The 18,667-nt window shown below is 54.4% G+C and overlaps 6 protein-coding genes across 6 annotated transcripts; 3 read left to right on the forward strand and 3 right to left on the reverse strand.

Annotated features, from left to right (window-relative positions):
• Positions 1-226: 226 nt before the first annotated feature.
• J7T54_005926 (uncharacterized protein) lies at positions 227-817 on the reverse strand (the record flags this gene model as incomplete). The annotated part of the gene is made up of 3 exons (XM_051506932.1): positions 227-608; positions 679-746; positions 809-817. The coding sequence occupies 3 exons, from the start codon at positions 815-817 to the stop codon at positions 227-229; spliced, it is 459 nt and encodes a 152-aa protein (XP_051366448.1).
• Positions 818-3,065: 2,248 nt separating this feature from the next.
• J7T54_005927 (uncharacterized protein) lies at positions 3,066-6,443 on the forward strand (the record flags this gene model as incomplete). Its single annotated transcript, XM_051507042.1, has 1 exon — positions 3,066-6,443. One exon carries the CDS (start codon positions 3,066-3,068, stop codon positions 6,441-6,443), a length of 3,378 nt encoding a protein of 1,125 aa, XP_051366449.1.
• A 751-nt stretch (positions 6,444-7,194) lies between these two features.
• J7T54_005928 (NAD-dependent protein deacetylase-like protein) lies at positions 7,195-8,958 on the reverse strand (the record flags this gene model as incomplete). Its single annotated transcript, XM_051507153.1, has 2 exons — positions 7,195-8,253; positions 8,497-8,958. 2 exons carry the CDS (start codon positions 8,956-8,958, stop codon positions 7,195-7,197), a joined length of 1,521 nt encoding a protein of 506 aa, XP_051366450.1.
• A 1,291-nt stretch (positions 8,959-10,249) lies between these two features.
• Positions 10,250-11,879, reverse strand: J7T54_005929 (Rhomboid protein-like protein; the record flags this gene model as incomplete). The annotated part of the gene is made up of 2 exons (XM_051507264.1): positions 10,250-11,763; positions 11,822-11,879. 2 exons carry the CDS (start codon positions 11,877-11,879, stop codon positions 10,250-10,252), a joined length of 1,572 nt encoding a protein of 523 aa, XP_051366451.1.
• An 847-nt stretch (positions 11,880-12,726) lies between these two features.
• J7T54_005930 (uncharacterized protein) lies at positions 12,727-13,350 on the forward strand (the record flags this gene model as incomplete). Its single annotated transcript, XM_051507374.1, has 1 exon — positions 12,727-13,350. One exon carries the CDS (start codon positions 12,727-12,729, stop codon positions 13,348-13,350), a length of 624 nt encoding a protein of 207 aa, XP_051366452.1.
• Positions 13,351-13,917: 567 nt separating this feature from the next.
• On the forward strand, positions 13,918-18,526 carry J7T54_005931 (Vacuolar protein sorting/targeting protein-like protein; the record flags this gene model as incomplete). The annotated part of the gene is made up of 2 exons (XM_051507483.1): positions 13,918-17,825; positions 17,884-18,526. The coding sequence occupies 2 exons, from the start codon at positions 13,918-13,920 to the stop codon at positions 18,524-18,526; spliced, it is 4,551 nt and encodes a 1,516-aa protein (XP_051366453.1).
• Positions 18,527-18,667: the final 141 nt, after the last annotated feature.

Consider the following 18,667-nt stretch of genomic DNA (forward strand, 5'->3'; position numbering starts at 1 on the left):
TAGAGGCGCTCCATGGTCGCGTTTTTAGACGCCTGGCGTGACGAGATATAAAGGTACCAGGCGATTTGCTCGGGGACATCAAAAACAACAGGGGCAGATAGCATAGCATACCTTACCGATAGATATCAGGATCCAAGCAGAAAAGAGTGGGTATCTTCACCCGACAAAGTGTCAATATCGAAAGCAATGACATTCGCATCACGTAGCATGCTACGTGAGCCTGTTTTCAGGGCATAAGCCGCCAAGTCAGGACCAGCAACGTCGAGTACGCGCACAGGCTCAGAATGGTGAGCAGCGCGACCGAGTCCCCGCTGGTCCGGAACCTCTTCCTCAGGGGTTTATCCGTGAGTTCGTCGCTGTTGCTGATGCTCTCGTCGCTGCCCTCGCTCGGCGATGTCAGGGCGGTGAAGAACTGGCGGTGGCCCTCGTACCGACGGTATATCGCGACGAGAAGCACGGCGGCGCCGTAGATAGCGAAGAGCGCCCCGATGGCGTAGAATTCGGCCGTGAAGATCTTGAGGATGACCAGAGAGAAGGAGAATTGACCGAGGGCCGTGCGCATGTAAGCACCTTCAAAGGTGCGTTGAGCAGCGCGGATCTCGACGAGTCTGGGACGTACGTGTCAACAGCCGTGCAGCGTTGGAATACTTCGGCTCTTGGCGGGCAGGTTATACGTACTCTGGAGTTGTGAGGATGACGGAGCGGGCGCGGTGCAGGCGCAGGTGTAGATGTTCCTCGGGGTGTCGCTGTGCCTTGTGAGCTCATGTCATGTTGTGGCACATTGCCTATTTGCACGCTGTTCACTTACACGAAACATCTTGAGCTAGTGGGGCCAATTCGCCCAGTCTTCATGTACGCCGATCTTTATAATCAGGTGTGATAGATCAATGCAGTCTACGCGAGCTCCTTTGCTCTGATTGTGGTGGAGGTATTGGGTGTCGTGAACTTGAATGCAATCGGGAGAGCTACGCTGCGGCGTCATAGCCTGCCATCACGTGCTGGTGTCAGTTTGGTTTGCTTACCCTTGACCAAGGCGCAATATGACGACGAGTTGGGTGTTAAATTGCGCTGTTGTCATTTCTACTTGGGAAGCTGAGGAAGCACTCGTTGCATGCTGGACTCGAATGAATACTCTTCTCGAATGAGGCCCAATCAGCGACACTACTGTGGTGAAGTGATTTGTATGTATCCGTACCATCACGAAAAACGGTCCACACGCAGCGGCTCAATTTCTCACATTCCCTTGCTATTGCCAGATTCAATAGCCCAAGTGTATAATGCCGGCGATTACATAGCCTCAACAAGACCTATCTCTTAGCGGACTCGAAGCAGTGCCTCCTGCACGTCATGGGACAGGGTGGACAGTAGACACAGCCGGCACCGGCAGAACGGCGTGGCAGAACGGCGTGGCAGTGCTTGACATGCGGCTAAAAAGCCGATCTGCTAAGCCTCGTGGCCGGGCGGGATCTACTAGGTATGGGAAACTCTGATCTCACAGACTCAGCCCTATGAAAGACAGAGTGGGTTGCATTGTTGCGGAACAAGACTTGTGGCGGATGGATTCGACGGCTTGGAAGGCGGTTTCTCACTGCATCGGTGATCAGAGGGAGAGCAGCTATTCGTCGAGAGAGGCTTGAAAACAGACCCTGAGTACTAGACTAACTAGTGCGGAGTCTGGACAATGTGGTCAATCATGGTGCGGCCAGAGGTTCCGCCCCAGCAAGCAGCATCTTCAATCAAGCCACTGCTGTATCTTGAAGCTGTTCGATCGATGCGTTACTGTATTTGTTCATTTGCCTTGAGAGGGGGAGAAATGCCTCGCTACTAGATTGTGGCTAGGACGGCGATAAGTGGCTCAATCGCAGTGAACTGGGGGGACTGGTGATGGTTGAATGCGCCTCACTCATCCCTGCTCGATGGCTGTGCGCCTCGTTGGGGGCCGCTGGTGAAACCAAGAATGACAGTACTATGACGGAGGTATGTGGGTACTGGAGGCCATTTGTATCACGGGCGAGATATAGATGGCAATTTTCGAAGTAGAGTCTTGACGATAAACGTCTGGAAGGGCTCATATTACACGATCTCTTGGGGTGTGCTGGCGCTGGAGCGCGCAAAAGGCGACGGTACGTAGTACGCGCCGGGGCACTTTTGACCTGAGCGGAGGCTCCACTCACGCATGGTTGCCTGTGGGGGAGCAGTCAAGAGACGTGACCCACTCCACGATAGTCACGAATGTCCTCAGTCGTAGCTGTACTCTTTGCGCACGGGGACTGGAGGTTGTGCATTCGTTCTACACACATATAGCTACCGTAGACATTCAGTACACAAGCCTGCCGTAATAGCCTCACGGTATCTACCAGTACCTACCTACTGTAAGCACGCAGACTACAGTGCAGCAGTTGGTACGGATAGACCGCATGTACCATTGGCGCCAGTGATCAGTCAACAAGTCCAGTCCCCGGGCGCTAAGCGCTGAAAGGCAGCGGCAGGTGGGTCTCGGGCTTACAGCAGCCAAAACGGCGCGCTGGCGCTGTTGTCGTCTGTCGGGGACGACTGGACATGGACATCCTCGGATCAGCCTAGCCAACAGCCCTCCACGTCGAGGTCCTCAAGGCATCTCACACTCCGTCTGTTGTCACATCCTCCTCTAGCTTCACTTTCAATCCACTTCCGTCATATGAGCCACCGCTATACTTGTTTCTTTTTGATCAACCGCAGCGGACCGTCTGGCGCCAACCGAACCGCAGGACCGACTTGATTACTTCGAGTCGGGGTATATACTGCCTGATTCCCCACCTGCGCCCGGTCACACCTTCCATCCCCCATCCCGTCCTTCCTACGCACCTACCTTACATTATCATCGCGCACGCCCAGCCTCACATCTGCTCCAGTCAGTGCCTGGCCGCCCGGCTTGAAGCTTTGACAAAGAGGACCTGACTCGACTCTCCTCCTAGACGTACCAGGCGCGCATTGAATCAGGCTCGGAAGTCGCTTGGTCAGGTTGAGGCGAGGCGAGGTGAGGTCGCTCTCACTCAGTGCGGTCTTTCCCACATCGCATTGCCGTCATGTCGCCAACCCTAGCCATGTCATATTCAGAGCACGACTACGACCCGAACCACCCGCCACGCAACGAGTATCATTCCTCAACAGCAGCGCCACCTTACGGCGCGGACACCATATCCCCTCCAGCACTTCACCATTTCGAAACGACGCCAGGTGGCTCAAGCTCCGCACTAAGTTGCTGTAGTGATCTCGACGAAGACCCCTTCTTAGGCGCAGAGCTCGGTGACAGCCACGGACAGCCCTCTTCTTTCGACGACAACTTCGATTTTAAGCCCATTTACGTTGCGCCAAACATTTCAAACGGCACCCAATCTGCCCAGGATGCGATCGAGTCTCCCTATCCGTTGACGCCTGATCCGACGGTTTCGATTCACGCAGCGTCTCCCCACAGTGAGCTCAGGGCCGCCACACGACACCACCACACCCATCCTCCTCCTTCCATCTCACCACAGGAGCTACAGAAGCCTTGGAAACCAGAGAAAATCATCGAGCGACCTACGCAGCTGACGCCAAGTCAAAGCAGTAGCGCCCGTACGAGCGAAGACGGCCTGGCACCCGCCCGCATGAATATGCCTGCCACCAGTCCCAAACTGGTCATCTCCGTATGGGATCATGAGAAAGCTGTGGCGACTGAGACTGTAGAAAGCCATTTCAAAGACGACGAGTCAATCACAACCGCTGGTGGAGTCCAATCTGCAGGTGATCTCATCGCTTCCAACGCGACCCGCGATGCCGAGGGCATGTGGCAGCGCGACCCCTCCACTGGCCATGGGGGAATTGACCCTAGGCATCGTGACTCTGAAGAGACCGAGAAAAACATCCAGGAACTCGCAAAGGCCCGCGAACGGGACCAGCGCAAGGACGAAGTAGGCCAGTGGCTATCGGCAAATCTCGATGAGACTTCAGCGCCGCGTGAGGAGCAGGACAGTCGTGCGATTGAGGAGGAGAATCGGAATTCACAAGACCAGGTTCCCATGGGCCAGGGCACGGAGAATTGGTTTATACCCGGCCAGACATACTTTTCAGGTGTCGGTGGGCAAATGACACAGGAAGACGAGGACATCTTGGCAGCTGATCGAAATTGGGGCGACGCTCCCATCATCCACCGAATCCTGGATGGGAGAAAGCCTGGGCAAACTCAGCCCGTCTCGTCTGCCGCGGCCATGGCCAGGTTCGAAAGGCTATGTCGCGACAATGACTCCATCTTATCCCGACAAGCCACGTGGGGCACACGGCGTAGGAGTTTCCACAGTACAGCCTCGGTGGACATGGAAGGAGTCCTCAGTGGTAATCTGTTCAAGAAGCTGTCTCTCACCAAAACTCCAGAGAAAACTAGCAAGGCCACTGAGATTCTTCGAGACATTCGTGGCTTTGTTCGACGTCCCAGCATCAGCGGTCTTCGCAAGCGGCGGTCCAGCAACGCGAGCAACGTGAGTGACGATGGCCGTGAAGAGCAGCCGCCACCGTTGGTAAAGCACGACAGCACGGGATCCCCTCACCTAGCTCCTCCGGACCGCACCTCAAGCTGGGGCAAGAACAAAACTCCCAGCATCAATACTGCAATTATGTCCATGGGTACCGGTGCAGCCGCTGTGGGAACACACCACGCTAGGAAGGCGTCAGTCGGCGCAACATCCCCCAGGGGCTTCTTGTCCAGCTTACAAGTAGACAACCCTCTGAAGCGGGCCAGAAGTCGATCGGAGGTTCCTCGGCCGACATCAGCGTCCAACTTGGACACAAGCCCCGGACTCGCCGATCTATGGAAGGCCAACGGAGGCGTTCCTGTCACATCAGTGCGACAAACAGCGCCGCCGCAACAGGACCTTGATGATGAAGACGAGGACGACGAGGATGCTGACGACCCTTCTCTTGAAGGGGAGGCTAATCAAATCGATACCGTCACACCTAACTTGACCGGATTCCAGCAGCATGTCCTCGCTTTGAATCCATACATGCAAGGTCGGTTCGAGTACCTGGTAGATCGCATTGCGCACCAGCAAGTCGTCAGATACAAGTCACTCTTGATCTTGAAAGTTAAACACCTGAGCATGGGCGCCAACTGTGCGAACGGTGGACTTTGCATGACCCACGGCGGTCAGGCCAAGCTGCTGGAACCGAAGACTGGTGCGAAGGCAACCGACGCCCTCGCAATGCACTTTCAGGATGACGAGGGTGAGAATGCACCCGTGGAAGGCCAGTTCAACCAAGACAGTTTCCCCAAGGGCATTCCCATGCCACCAGCGCAACAATTGCCGGCCGAATTCGAATGTCGGCTCTGCTTCACGCAAAAGAAATTTAACAAGCCGTCTGACTGGACCAAGCATGTCCATGAGGATGTCATGCCTTTCACGTGCACTTGGGACAAGTGCCGCGATGCCAAGTCATTCAAGCGCAAAGCTGACTGGGTTCGTCATGAGAACGAGGGCCATCGCCACTTGGATTCATGGAGATGCAATGTAGATGATTGCAGTCACACTTGTTACCGCCGCGACAACTTCCTTCAGCATCTTGTTCGCGAACACAAGTTTGCCGAACCCAAGCTTAAGACCAAAACGGCCATCAAAAAAGCATTTGGCACAGATCCTACCTGGCAAAAGGTCGAGGAATGCCACATTAGCAGCCAAAATCGTCCCCAGGATGAACCGTGTAGATTTTGCGGCAAGACGTTCCCTACGTGGAAGAAGCTCACAGTGCATTTGGCCAAGCACATGGAACACATTGCCCTGCCCGTATTGCGTCTTGTGGCTGCGAGGGCGGAAGAGATCTCGGCCGACACCATCATCAGCCCGGTGCAAGACCCGCCTGTGAGGACATATCCCGTCGTGAACCCAAACGACCCGTTTCCACCAGTCAATCACCACCACGACATGTCACAGATGTTAGCCAATAGCTCGTTCCAGGACACTGGCTATCAGATGTACCCGAATGTGCCTCCGGGCCATCAGCACAACCAGCAGCATCATTTCTATAACGCACAATACAACGCCATGGCGCAACGATACCAGCAGCCAACCCTAGGTCTGGACTCGACAATGAGTCAAGGTTTCAATGGTCAAATACAGACTATGCCCGCCACGTCTGCACCATATGGGCCGACGACCCAATACATGACTGCAAGTAACAATGGCCACGGTTTCGACAGTGGTATGGAACCCTTTCCCGACCTGTCCAACGACCTCTCCGATGGTCTTGGCCTCCAAGATGAGAATCAGATGGGATCCTCGTTGGGCTTCAACCACATGATGGATCCGTCCACAGCGAGCGCAAGCCCGTACAGCGGACACAGCTCGCAATCCCCCTTTGTCCGGTCTCCGCACATGGGCGCCGACAACTACAACAATAACCACTGGAACAACCAGCACATGCACCAATTCCAATGATTGAATGACGATTTATGTTTACTCGACGATATAGTGGGCCGATTCCCTTGCCGGGCAGGCTATCTACGGCATGATGAAAGGACATTGGGAGCATTCAGTTTTTGGGGACACGCTTTCTTGTTGGGGATTGGTTCAGGCACGCGTACGATACCACCTGTCACGACTTTCATTTTCCTTCTTGTGCAGCCCTTTTTACGGGTTGTCGAGCTATTACTTCTTGAATAGAGGCGCCCCGTGCGTCAGAGTTACCATATGAGCGCAAGTAGTGTAACGAGGTGACTGCGAACGACAGCAGGGAAACAAGGTGAGTTTGTATCACTCTGATAGGTTCTGTCCATCGCCGGTGTAGACCCACCAGTGCTCCCTTGCCATGAGTACTAGATGTCACTCCACTAGGATTGCACATGGCATGATGAAAGGCAGCGTGGAGAGCTGTGCGCTTGCTGAAAGCCAATTCCACAACCGGCGCCCAAGGAGTCCTATCTTGCGCTTTGCTTAGTAAACGGTCCTGCTTCGTTCGCAGCGACGTGTACTTATATGATGGTGAACGTGACAGTAAATCCCTAAAAATCCATAGGACGCGCAAAGCCGTACAACTCTGTCTCGAGAAGAAGAAAAAGTACAACAATCAATGCGACCGAACAGGCTGCCCTCGCCTGCATTGTGCAACGCCCTTGGCAATGTCGAGCAGTCCTCCGTGCTCGTCGACTCCGAAATAAAACGCCTGCCCGGTCTCCACGGGTCAAATGCATCATGGCCAATTCAATAAGCGCCCCATGCCTTTTGGTATCGAAGAAGGAGAAACAACCTCGCGGGATGCGGGCTGCAATGGCCCGGTTGGTGTAGTCGGGGCGGCATCGAACTTGGACTCTGCTGTGCTGTCGCTCTCCAGCTCATTCTCAATATGCGCGGTGAACGGTTTTGTGGTGGGCTCAATCTTGATGGCAGCCTTTGCTTTACTCTTATCATTTGTATTCGTCTTGATAGCTTTGAAGGTGCCGGCAATCGTTCCAGGTCGCGCCTTTGCGAGCGGCTTGCGGTTACGCGCAGCGGCTGACTGCAAAGCCGGCGAGGATTCTTCAATGTTGCCTTCGTCCTTGGTGAAAGGCAGTTTGGTTTGCTTGGCTGCGGCAGGCTTGTCGACTTTCTTGGCCTTCGGCTTCGTCTTTGGCTTCGCGGTGGCCAGCTTGCGACTGGGCTTTGGAGTAAGCACTGATGAAGTTTGCTTGGTCGATATCGTAGCAACAGGTATCGGGCTGTTAAGCTTCTCTTGAGACGAGGGACAGCTGCTTGGGATGGCCACGGATAGATCTGTCGAGCTACACAGCGCTTCGGCCTGCAGAGCCTGTTCTGGTGACAGTACACTGTCGGTGGCCACGGCCGACTCGTCCCAGAGTGGCAGGTTGGCGTGCAGGGCTACCTTGTCGCACTTAGCGCGCACGACCATGTCCCAACAGTCTTTGAAGTCCACATGCTTGGGTTCCGAGTCGAGGTTGATAAAGGCAGTGAAACCATCCCGGCGTCCACGTGCGGTAAGACACATCTCTTTGACGATCCTACGGGTGCCAGGCACTTTGAGGCTCGTACCCACCACAATGACAGCATCAGGACGAGCCTTGAGGTCCGCTTCAGTCACGGCACCGATGGCGTCTGCATCAGGGTTGTGCTCGTTGTAAAGAACGAAGCGTGGGCGCATGCGGCCAATGCCATGGCTGCGCTTGCCTGCAAACCTTGTCCGAAGATCGTCGATGTCCACGCATGTCGCGCATAGTGGTGCTTCAGGCCCATTAAAGAGCTCAGCCTCAAGGTCCTGCAGCTCTGCGCATTTCGAGCAAACCATTTTCTTCAAGCCACCATGAAGTTGCACTGAGACAGGCCATGGGCCCTTGGGATTGAGCGGCACATTTGTAGCTAATGGTTCCATGGATGTATCGATACAATCGATATTCTGAGTATACAGCCGCAATAGCCGACCCTCGTGTGCCAGAGACGCCAGTAAGTGATGAAAGCGTGTTGGCTTCGCCGCATATGACATGTTCGCCATGTCACGCACCATTGTGTGGAAATCGGAGGTGGAGTCATTGCTCTTGTAGACTGAAGCATCGAAGAGGTGCTTCCCGGACGCTTTCATCTTTTGTTGCTGACATCCTGCGGGAGCAAATAGTCCGGTGGATGAGCGGAAGTCGGGAATTCCTGCCGACACGGAAATGCCAGCACCGGCAATCACCACAATCTTCTTCTTCTTCTTGAGGGCATCGGTCAGGCGCTCAAGCTGCGCGTCGTCTTTGTCTGTCCATTCCGTGTCGTCCTTCATCAGATCGAGGTATTCGGTGGTGCGCTCCTTGGAATACATGCCAACCTTGCGCTTCTTGGGCGCCGATTGACCGTCTTCAGACTCAGACGGTGAAGAGCGCTCCAATCTGCCTTTCTTTGGGCCACTTCTAGCCTTGGGCGCGGTCGGCAAAACTGTGCGCTTGAGAGGGGTGTGCGAACCCGACGCGGTAGTTGTTGACATTGGCGAAGGGTATCGATGCGATAGGTCGTTCACTGCCACTGGCTCTGGACTGCTTTCTATCGAAGGTGTTCTGGATATGTTGGATAGCGGTGATGAGGATGTCGACGGCGTCGGTAGGTGATTTGCTGCGTACAGCCGAGAGGGGAGCGGCGGCGGCGAGGAAAGAGGACTAGAGCCTCGATCCGGGGCAGGAGATGGTGACCAGGTGTCCTGCTCCATGCTTTCGGTTCTTCCTTGCGCTCAAAATGCTAGGTGGATGGTCCTAACCATGGATTGATTGGCATGCGCTGGATCGTTCTTGCGTCAAACCCGAAACCAAGTGACGTCGGGCAGCGCAAGCCCAAGTTGAGTAGGAGAGACTGCCAGAAGGAGGAAAACAGGCGGGAGGGCAAAGAGGAAAAGCGCGCTGGTGGTCGATTATACCATGTCGGTCTCGCTGAGGATAATAATACTATAATTGCAAAAGGCAAAGCGTGCGTGACGTTGTAAAGTCTGTTTGGAGCTGGTGCGACTGTCGAGATTGCCGATACCGACAAGTCGGTTTGGGGCGAGTCGACCAGAACGGGCAGAAGAGGGGGGCGCCCTAGCCCCCTACAGCCGGCTACGATTAGCCCACTGCCAGCGGCCGCAGTCCCCAGAGCACTCCATGGTAAATAAACATTCACCATAAGTACAGCGACCTGAGCAGCGACCGTCTGGCACAAAGCCCGTTGCTAATTCAGTTGCATTCCTGGTCCATTGTCTTATCGTAGTAGAAAATCAACTTGATATTATAAATGCTTGTGAACAAGGCGTTTGTAGTTAAACCAAGCGAGTTAGTATAATTATCGAGTGATTGGCTATAGTAGATAACTAAGTAGGTACTATAATAAACTAGACGAAAGTAGCCGTTGGCGAGGCTGGGTTCTGGCTTTGTTAGCACATCACCAGAGAAAGTAACCTCATATCAGGGTGAGCTTCACTTTAGACCAGCTGGCTCCATGTTGCATGCCATAAATCCATCTTTGATTTCTCTTGTATTGATTTCTCTGACCTCCGAGATATACGTATTAACCTAGGTACAGAGTACGGTTGCCCAGGAAATCGAGCATTGCCCCACTACTTCCCCATGTAGGTCAAGCTCTAATTAGCTAATGATTCCGTCTCGCGAGAAAGGTGCGTATCTGACGCGAAAAGCGTGTTCAATGTTCGTTTATGCCGTAGACGCGGATACACGTTTGATGTTAGCTTTGGCCGAATTTATACACGTCTCGATATAAGTTTACACAGTATTATTTACAAGCCATCGGACCTACTTGCGCGCGGGCTTCTCCTCGCCAGACAGAATGTCCTTGACCAGCTCTGTTCCGGGTCCATTCCCCACCTCTGGTCTGTCACCCTTTTTCCTCCCCAGCCCGGCCATGTTCATGAGTTCGATGGCGCACATGCCAATGACCAGGCCTGCCCAGTGACCGATGGTGTCCGACTTGCTCTCCTTGGCGAACGAATTGAACAGTTCTAAGGTGAACAGACTCACGCCAAGTGCCCACCACACAATGCCGTGCACGCCGTCTTGCGGCATACCCCATATGCGGAATCTATCGTTGCGATGATCCCAGAAGTAGGCTGCACCGATGCCAACGGTAGAAGCGGAGGCGCCCAGCGATGTGACACCGAGCATGCCCTTGTACGAGTACCCTATCAAGGCACCGAGGAAGCCACCTCCACCGGCGGCCATCAGCAGAGCGATGAAGCCCATGCGGCCCAGGTCCTCGTGCAGATGCACACCTATGAGCGAAAAGACAGCCATGTTCAGGAGAAAATGGCTGACCATTTGGTGTGAGAAGTTGGCAGTGAAGATAGTGATTGGCCGTGGCTTCCCAACTACCAGAATCATGTAGCGATTCATCCACTTCCACATCTGCGGAATCCGCCACAAGAGCATGACCATCGAATTGATGGCAACTATGGTAGCAATCGTCGCAACGGCCGGCGAGATCTCGGGACAGAGTCGATATTTGTCTTCTGGCTCGGTGTACACCATGGTCAACGACGCCAGGAACCCAATGGTAAGGACGTAGAAAAAGATGGAGGGCATAGTGCGCTGCCATACTGACATCTCGGGCGCTTCTGTCTCCGTACCCATTGCCTCGCGATGGTACTTAGCAATTTTCGGGTTTGTGATGGCGCGCTGGCCCTCGTCCACCTCAACAAGAGACCGCGCTCGCGGGTCGTCATCGTCTGGTAACCGTCGGCCTTCGGCTATGGCACGTTGCTTCTCCTCTTCAATCCTCGCGAGCCTCACTTTTTCCTTGGCCTGGTTACGAGCCCGGATCTGGTCGAAGACGCTGAGTCCGTATACAGGGTCCGGCTTGACTTCTGGCACGGGTACGTCTTGTTTGACCTCTTTGGTGTCCCCTGCATTCGCCTGAGTACTGGGTGATGGGTCCGGCTTGACTTCTGGGCCGAGGGCGTCCGCCCCAGTCTTGACCGTTGGTTCCTCGGCTGGGGTTCCTTCGAGTTGACTCAGCTCATCCTCGGCGCGCAGGCCAGCATTCAAGACCTCATCGACCTTGATGTGTCTCCGCAAATACTCCAACCCTCTCTGGATCTGTTGCTTCGAGAACCGCGCTGTGTGAATAGAGAAGGCCGGGTCTTCCAGAGTACCTGCCACTCGTCGCCCGTGAAGTATCCGCAGCAACTGGTTTCCGTCCTCTTCCAATAGACCTTCGCCGAATATACTGTCAATCTCCTTTTGCGACAAGGGCTTCCGGCTGAAGAACAGACCGAGCTTGTCCTTGTACTCCGCCGGCAGATCTTGATATGCTGTGATCACACCTCGTTTGAAGAATGTTCGGCACTGCCCTCGACTGGCGGCCAATACCCTGCATGGGCTTGTGGCGGTCGGGCGTATCGATCGCGAGCGCTGCAAAGTTGTACATGGGACGGTAAGGGTTGACAGGTGTCGCGAAGCGAAAGGATATGATCGACAGGAAGCGCTCGGAAAGCTGCGTGAAGCTAAGCGTAATAGCGTCCGTGATGCACTCGGGCACATTGAGGCATTCATTTTGGGCTTCCGTTGCGCCAGAATGGCGCCCTGCGAGATGCTGCGCTCACGACGGCATGAAAATGCGAAGGTATTAATTAGTGGTGATGTCGGATAAAAGAAGTTGGAAGCATTTCCTAAATAGGTAAGGCTACTCTGGTCCCACTTTTACAGCCGAGCATGATTTGAAACTCTGAAGTCTTGAACAGGCAAAGTGCACATCTACCTCGATGAAATTTGTACAAAATAAACTCAACTCATGGGAATGTTAGTCTCATTTACCTGCGTCAATCGCACAGGCTAGGGCCATGCGTCTAGCTGCGTTGTGCGTGAGCTCGTGGAAACAGCACCTATAGTTCTACGTCGTCGCGAAACGGCTGACCCTGTAATTACTAGACGCCTCTTGAAGAGCCATTATCGTCAGCCAGACGGGCACTTGTAGACCAGGCGGGAGGAGCCCAAACAGGTACGAGATAGACTGTTTTGCAATTGACTATAGCAGGCGACCTTTTACCAGGCTGGGAGTATGCGAGCTTGGGATTTGTCGGATAGTATTGAAACTGGTCATAGACAGGCACCAACGCCATGACGCCAGACCACATACGTACATCCACCCCACCATCGGCCCCTCCAACGTGAAAGCTTCGAGCTCCGAACACGTCTAGCTCTGATCTGCATCGCAACCAATACTATTGACGGAATTTTTACCAACACTTGTGTATTCTTGCATAGCAGTAGGCAAAATGTCTGCCGACACCACACCTATATCGTCGGCGCGCTTCGCTGCCGCCCTGACAGACCTATCCATCGAAATGCTCCATCTCAAAACTCTCGAAATTCGCAATTCCATCGCTCACCTTCAATACTCGAACGACCAGCTCCGTCCCTTTGCCGATGGCACACAAACAGCTGTTTCAACATCAGAGACATCGGGGCCATCGGGAGCGGCCTCGAACAACGACCCGGACCAGGACTGCATAGACGCGATCAAGGAAAATGACACGGTGATAGACCGTATGGCTGAGCGAATAGCTATCATACGCGCAGAGGTCGAAGGCAGGGGCCTCAGCTGGGATGAGTTCAGAAGCGCCGAGGAGGTTCTGGCCGCCAAGGCTGGGCAAGAGGCCAAGAACACAGCAACACCGACAGTCAACGGTCATGCAGACCATGCTCAAGATCAAGGCAACTCGCCATGGACAGACGGGACGTTCCAGGCGGGCACGATTCGGAATGGGGAGATCACCATGGACCAGCGACCAGGGCAGCCCTCTGGTGGGAGCTTGAGTGATGAACAGCTGAGGCAGGTCTTCGAGGAACGAATGGGAAATTTGGACACCGATGAAGACGAAGGCGGGATGCATCTTTGATCAAGACACGAGCCACGGCGTTCTGGAGTTAGAAGGGGATGGTTAGGCTGATACCAGTGGCTTCAACGGGCGAGTCCATAGGCCTGAAATCTCGTCAAAATGAACATTAACCTACTACATTGCGGTCTCTTTCGGTTCGAGAGGGAATGCTACGAACCTTCGTTCGAGGGGAAGTCTTTCACAGGTTTTTCAGGACCAGAACAACTTCGAAGCTATCAATTAGTGAGTACCTTTGTCGCACGGAGATACACCAGCCACACTTGTCCTGACCCATATGGGGGCCCGATGACGACGCCACCACCATCCACGCTAGCATTTGCCGTGCTCACGCCACACCTGCCCTGGAAGGCCGCCGCCTGGGCCCGTGAACTTGGCGCATGCGCTGCGCGTCTACGTGTCTCCGTAGCTGAAGGTGCTGAACCCCTAACATCTAACCTCGCCAAACCAAGCTGACGGTCGCCAAAGTTGAGGCAACTCCTTCGTCGATACGCCGGATATACGCGATTCAGACGATTTTCGAACCTCGGGAATTTCCATGATCCATACGTTTTCCGCCCTCGCAAGACGATGAGGTCGGGCGGCCAGTCCACGTCATGGCGCCTCCTGCTGCTGGCCATGGCGGTGATGCTGTGGTCAGCAGTGGTCGCGGCCAAGGGTAAGCCTGATATCACAGTTACCAAACTCGAGGTGAATCATATGCCGGAGAACCTCAATTACTTTGAGGACAGCGACGTGATCCTCTTCCAAGACATCTCAGAAGGCAACATATACCGATCTGATAACGCCGGCAAGAAATGGGAAAGAGTCGGCGATATCCCCGATGGTCATGTTGCCATCCTGATCATGCACAAATACGACAAGAAGACGGCTTTTGCCATCTCCGGTAGCACGGAACACTACAAGACCAACAACAGGGGCAAGACGTGGGAGAAGTTCGACAGCATAAGCGCACCTAGTGATTGGCAGCCTGAAATCCTCGTCTTCCATGCCGATGACCCCAAGAGTATCATTTTCAACGGGGAGGATCGCGATGGGATCTTCAGCACCGAGCAATCGACCTACACGACTGACGGCTTCGAGACTGTCGATATCCTCCGAGCGTATACAAGCGGCTGCTGGTGGGCCAAGTCCTCTCCGGAGTTTTCCACGGGTGATGTAGACAGAGACAAGCTACGGACAATGTGCATCGTATCCGATCCATTCTCTTTCTTCCAGGAAGAGCAGCGCCTGCACATTTCTGACTCCTTCTTTGCAGTGGTTGACGATCGCATCGACGAGTTCGAGCCGGCCATGGACACAAACAAGGTGGTGGACGGCGTGGTCAACCTGGCGGTGGTCAAGGGATACATCCTTGTTGCTACGTCTTCCTGGAACAGCGACGAAATGGCGCTCTACGTGTCTGACGACACCATCAGGTGGCATCGTGCCATGTTCCCTGTGGACGACGATCATGACCACTCACATAGGATCAGTCAGAATGCGTACACGGTCCTCGAAAGCACCAACTACAGCATCCAGGTTGATGTCATGACCTCGCACCCTTCGCAGCCTATGGGTGTACTCTTCACAAGCAACTCTAACGGCACATACTTCACCGAGAACGTCCCATACACGAACCGCAATGAGCGGGGTCACGTCGACTTCGAAAAGATGACTGGGATTCAGGGCGTGTACTTGGTCAATGTGGTGAACAATGGAAAGGCGGTCGACGAGAAAGGCGACAGGAAGAACGTGGTCTCAAGGATTACCTTCGATGATGGTCGGACCTTTGAACCCTTGAAAGCCGGAGACGAGGACGTCCACCTTCACTCAGAGACTCACCTGAGCAATATCGGCAAGGTCTTTTCCAGCTTGGCGCCTGGACTGGTAATGGGCAATGGCAACACAGGCAAGGACCTTAACCCGGACTTTCGCAAAGCCAGTTTGTTTGTGTCTGATGATGCCGGTCTCTCCTGGAGGAAGGCCTTGGACGGCCCGCACAAGTACGAATTCGGCGACTCGGGGTCGATCTTACTCGCCGTCAAGGATTCTGAGAAGGAGGATGTCAAGGAGATCTCTTACTCCATCGACCACGGTGACAACTGGGAATCAGTTGACTTTCCCAAAGATACACAGATCAGGCCCTATATTTTGACAACCACCCAAGACTCAACGAGTCTCAAATTTTTACTTCTCGGCATCCGAGACGACGTGCCGCACATTTTGGCCATCGACTTTGGCGGCATGGATCTGCGGACCTGCAAAGACGATGACTTGGAAAAGTGGCATGCGCGTGTTGACGATGATGGCAAGCCCACTTGTATCATGGGCCACAAGCAGACATACAAGCGTCGCAAGAAGTCCGCAGAATGTTTCATCAAGGATGATTTCAGGGATCCGGTGCCCGAGACGGAAGACTGCGACTGCACCGACAAGGACTTTGAGTGCGATTACAACTTCCAGCGGGACCCCGAGGACGACAGCACATGCCAAAAAGTTGGCCCAATTCCGCGACCAGAAGACTCGTGCAAGAACGGACCCGACGACACGTTCATGGGCACTTCTGGCTGGAGGCTCATTCCCGGCAACACGTGCAAGCGTGGCGATGGCAAGCAGAAGGATGCTGAAGAAGAGCGCAAATGCTCTGATGCCGTGGCTGCGCCGAGCAAGCCTGCCAGCGGAGAAATCTCGTCGACACAGCACGTGTTCGACAAGGTAGAGCTAGACGACTTCCAGAAGATCTACCTCGAGAGGGGCGAATCGAGCTCAGGAACTGATGAGACAATTATCATACGCCCCGCCGAGGACGAGGGTATGGGTCGAATCCGTATTGGCAAAGAAATTTTCTTATCAAACGACCACGGGAAGAAGTGGAAGCGTATCCTCGAAGACAAGGACGTGCATGGTATTTATCCTCACGAACATTTCAAGGATGTTGTCTTCTTCACTACCAAGAGCGACGAAGTACTCTATACCATTGATCGTGGGCAGAGCTTCCACAGCTTCACGGCACCAACTGAGCCAGGTGAATCTCTGCCCCTGAGCTTTCACCCCGAGAAGAAGGATTGGTTGATCTGGGTCGGCAAGAAGTGCGAAGGCAAAAATGGAGCATGCTCCTTGGAGGCTTCCTTGTCCCTCGACCGTGGCGACAACTGGCGGACCATTCTGCGATACGTCCAGAAATGTGAGTTCACGGGGTATCAGGCGTATAGGCTGCGCGACAATGAGCAGATTGTGTGCCTCGCGCACAGCGAAGAGAATAACGATGCACCGCTGACCATTGTGATGAGCAACAACCTCTTCAAAGACAGCAAGACTGTTTTCGAGGGAGAAGTCACCAACTTTGCGACAATGAGCGAGTTCATCGTGCTGGCGGGCGAGAATTCGGAAACCAAAGCTCTCCAGGCGTACGCGAGCCTGGATGGCGAGCATTTCGAGGCGGCGCATTTCCCTTACAACTTCAACGGTGGCCAGGCCAACGAGTACACTGTGCTCGACAGCTCCACGCACGCGGTGAACCTGTTTGTGCTCACCGAGGGTGGCGCTGATCGTCAGTATGGCTCTATTGTGAAGAGCAACTCGAATGGCACGTCATACGTGCTTAGCGCGCCAAAGGTCAACTGCGACGAAGCCATGTACGTTGACTTTGAGAAGGTGGCTGGACTCGAGGGCGTCGTCCTCATCAACACCGTCACCAACGCCGACAAGAAGGACGCCAAGACGAAGGAGCTCCAGACCAAGATCTCCCACAATGACGGCAACGAATGGAGCTACCTCACGCCACCAAGCCTTGACGTTGATGGAAAAGCATACAAGTGCCTGTCCGACAGGGGTGACAAGGACTGCGCTCTGCACCTTCACCACTACACCGAGCGGGACGATAAGCGCAAAACTTTTGCTGCGAGCACCGCTCTTGGTTTGATCTTTGGCGTGGGCAACGTCGGCAACAAGCTCAGTGATATCAGAGATGCGGACACGTTCATGTCGACCGACGGTGGCATCACCTGGAAGAACGTGAAAAGGGGCCACTGGACGTGGCAGTACGGTGACCAGGGTTCCATCATTGTCCTGGTGCAGCGAGCCACCAGCAAGAACGACTACAAGACAGATTCGGTCTCGTACTCGACAGATGAGGGAAGGACATGGCAAGACTACAAGTTTGCCGACAGCAAGGTGACGGTCCTGGACATTACCACGCTCAGGACCGGCACGTCGCGCAACTTCCTCCTCTGGTGCAAGTCCGGCAAGGGCAAGACTTTCTCGGTCAACTTGGACTTTACAGGTCTGACCGACCGAGCTTGCGAGGCCACGGACGGAAACGACTCGGACTACTATAAATGGTCTCCCAAGCACCCTCTCCAGGACAAGGACTGTCTCTTTGGCCACGTGGCCAAGTATCTGCGCAAGAAACCCGACAGCAAGTGCTACAACGACCAGAATCTCAAGCGTCTTCTTGATTACGAGAATTGCGCGTGCACTCGTCAGGACTTTGAATGGTAAGCACACTCCCCCCTTTGTTTCCGCCATGTCAGGCATTGGCTAACCTTGTCCCAGCGCATACAACTACGAGCTAGACAACCATAACCAGTGTTCACTCGTGGAAGGGTTAGAGCCCATGTCCCAAGAGGAATGGTGCAAGCAGAACCCCAACGCGACCGAATGGTACGAACCGACAGGCTACCGCAAGGTCCCCCTCTCGACATGCCAAGGCGGAGCTGAGCTCGACAAGATATCGATCGCGCATCCGTGCAAGGGCCATGAGGAAGAATTCGAGCGCAAGCACCGTACGTCCGCCTTGGGCATATTCTTCGCCGTCGTGATCCCCTTCCTGCTAGCCGGCGGGATCGGCTGGTGGGTGTGGAAGAACTGGAACGGCAAGTTTGGCCAGATCCGACTCGGGGACGGGTCGTCCACCACCTTTGACAGCGACCAGCCCTGGATCAAGTACCCCGTGGTGGCCATCTCCGCGGTGGCGGCCGTGGCGGCTTCCACGCCGCTGCTGGTCGCCAGCCTGTTCCGCACGGCACGGGGCACCTACGAGCGCGTGGGCGGTCGGGGCAGCGGTGGGTCCTGGTTCTCGAGTGGCCCTAGACGCTTCACCACGCGAGATAGCTTTGCGCGGGGGAGAGGTGATTATACCATGGTGGACGATGACGAGGGCGAGCTCCTGGGCGATGACAGCGATGAGGAGGTCTGAGGAGGAGGTTGGGGCCCATACCGACCGGCCTTGCAACTATGTACACTTGGATATGATTATGTAGCTATAGCACGTGGACGAAGAGCGAAGGTCTAGTTATACATTTGAGGAAAAGGCTCATGACGACTGGCGTTTTTTCTT

Source organism: Emericellopsis cladophorae (assembly GCF_022114955.1).
Source record: "Emericellopsis cladophorae strain MUM 19.33 chromosome Unknown NODE_1_length_1489480_cov_119_871856, whole genome shotgun sequence".
NCBI classification, from domain to species: Eukaryota; Fungi; Ascomycota; class Sordariomycetes; order Hypocreales; family Bionectriaceae; genus Emericellopsis; species Emericellopsis cladophorae.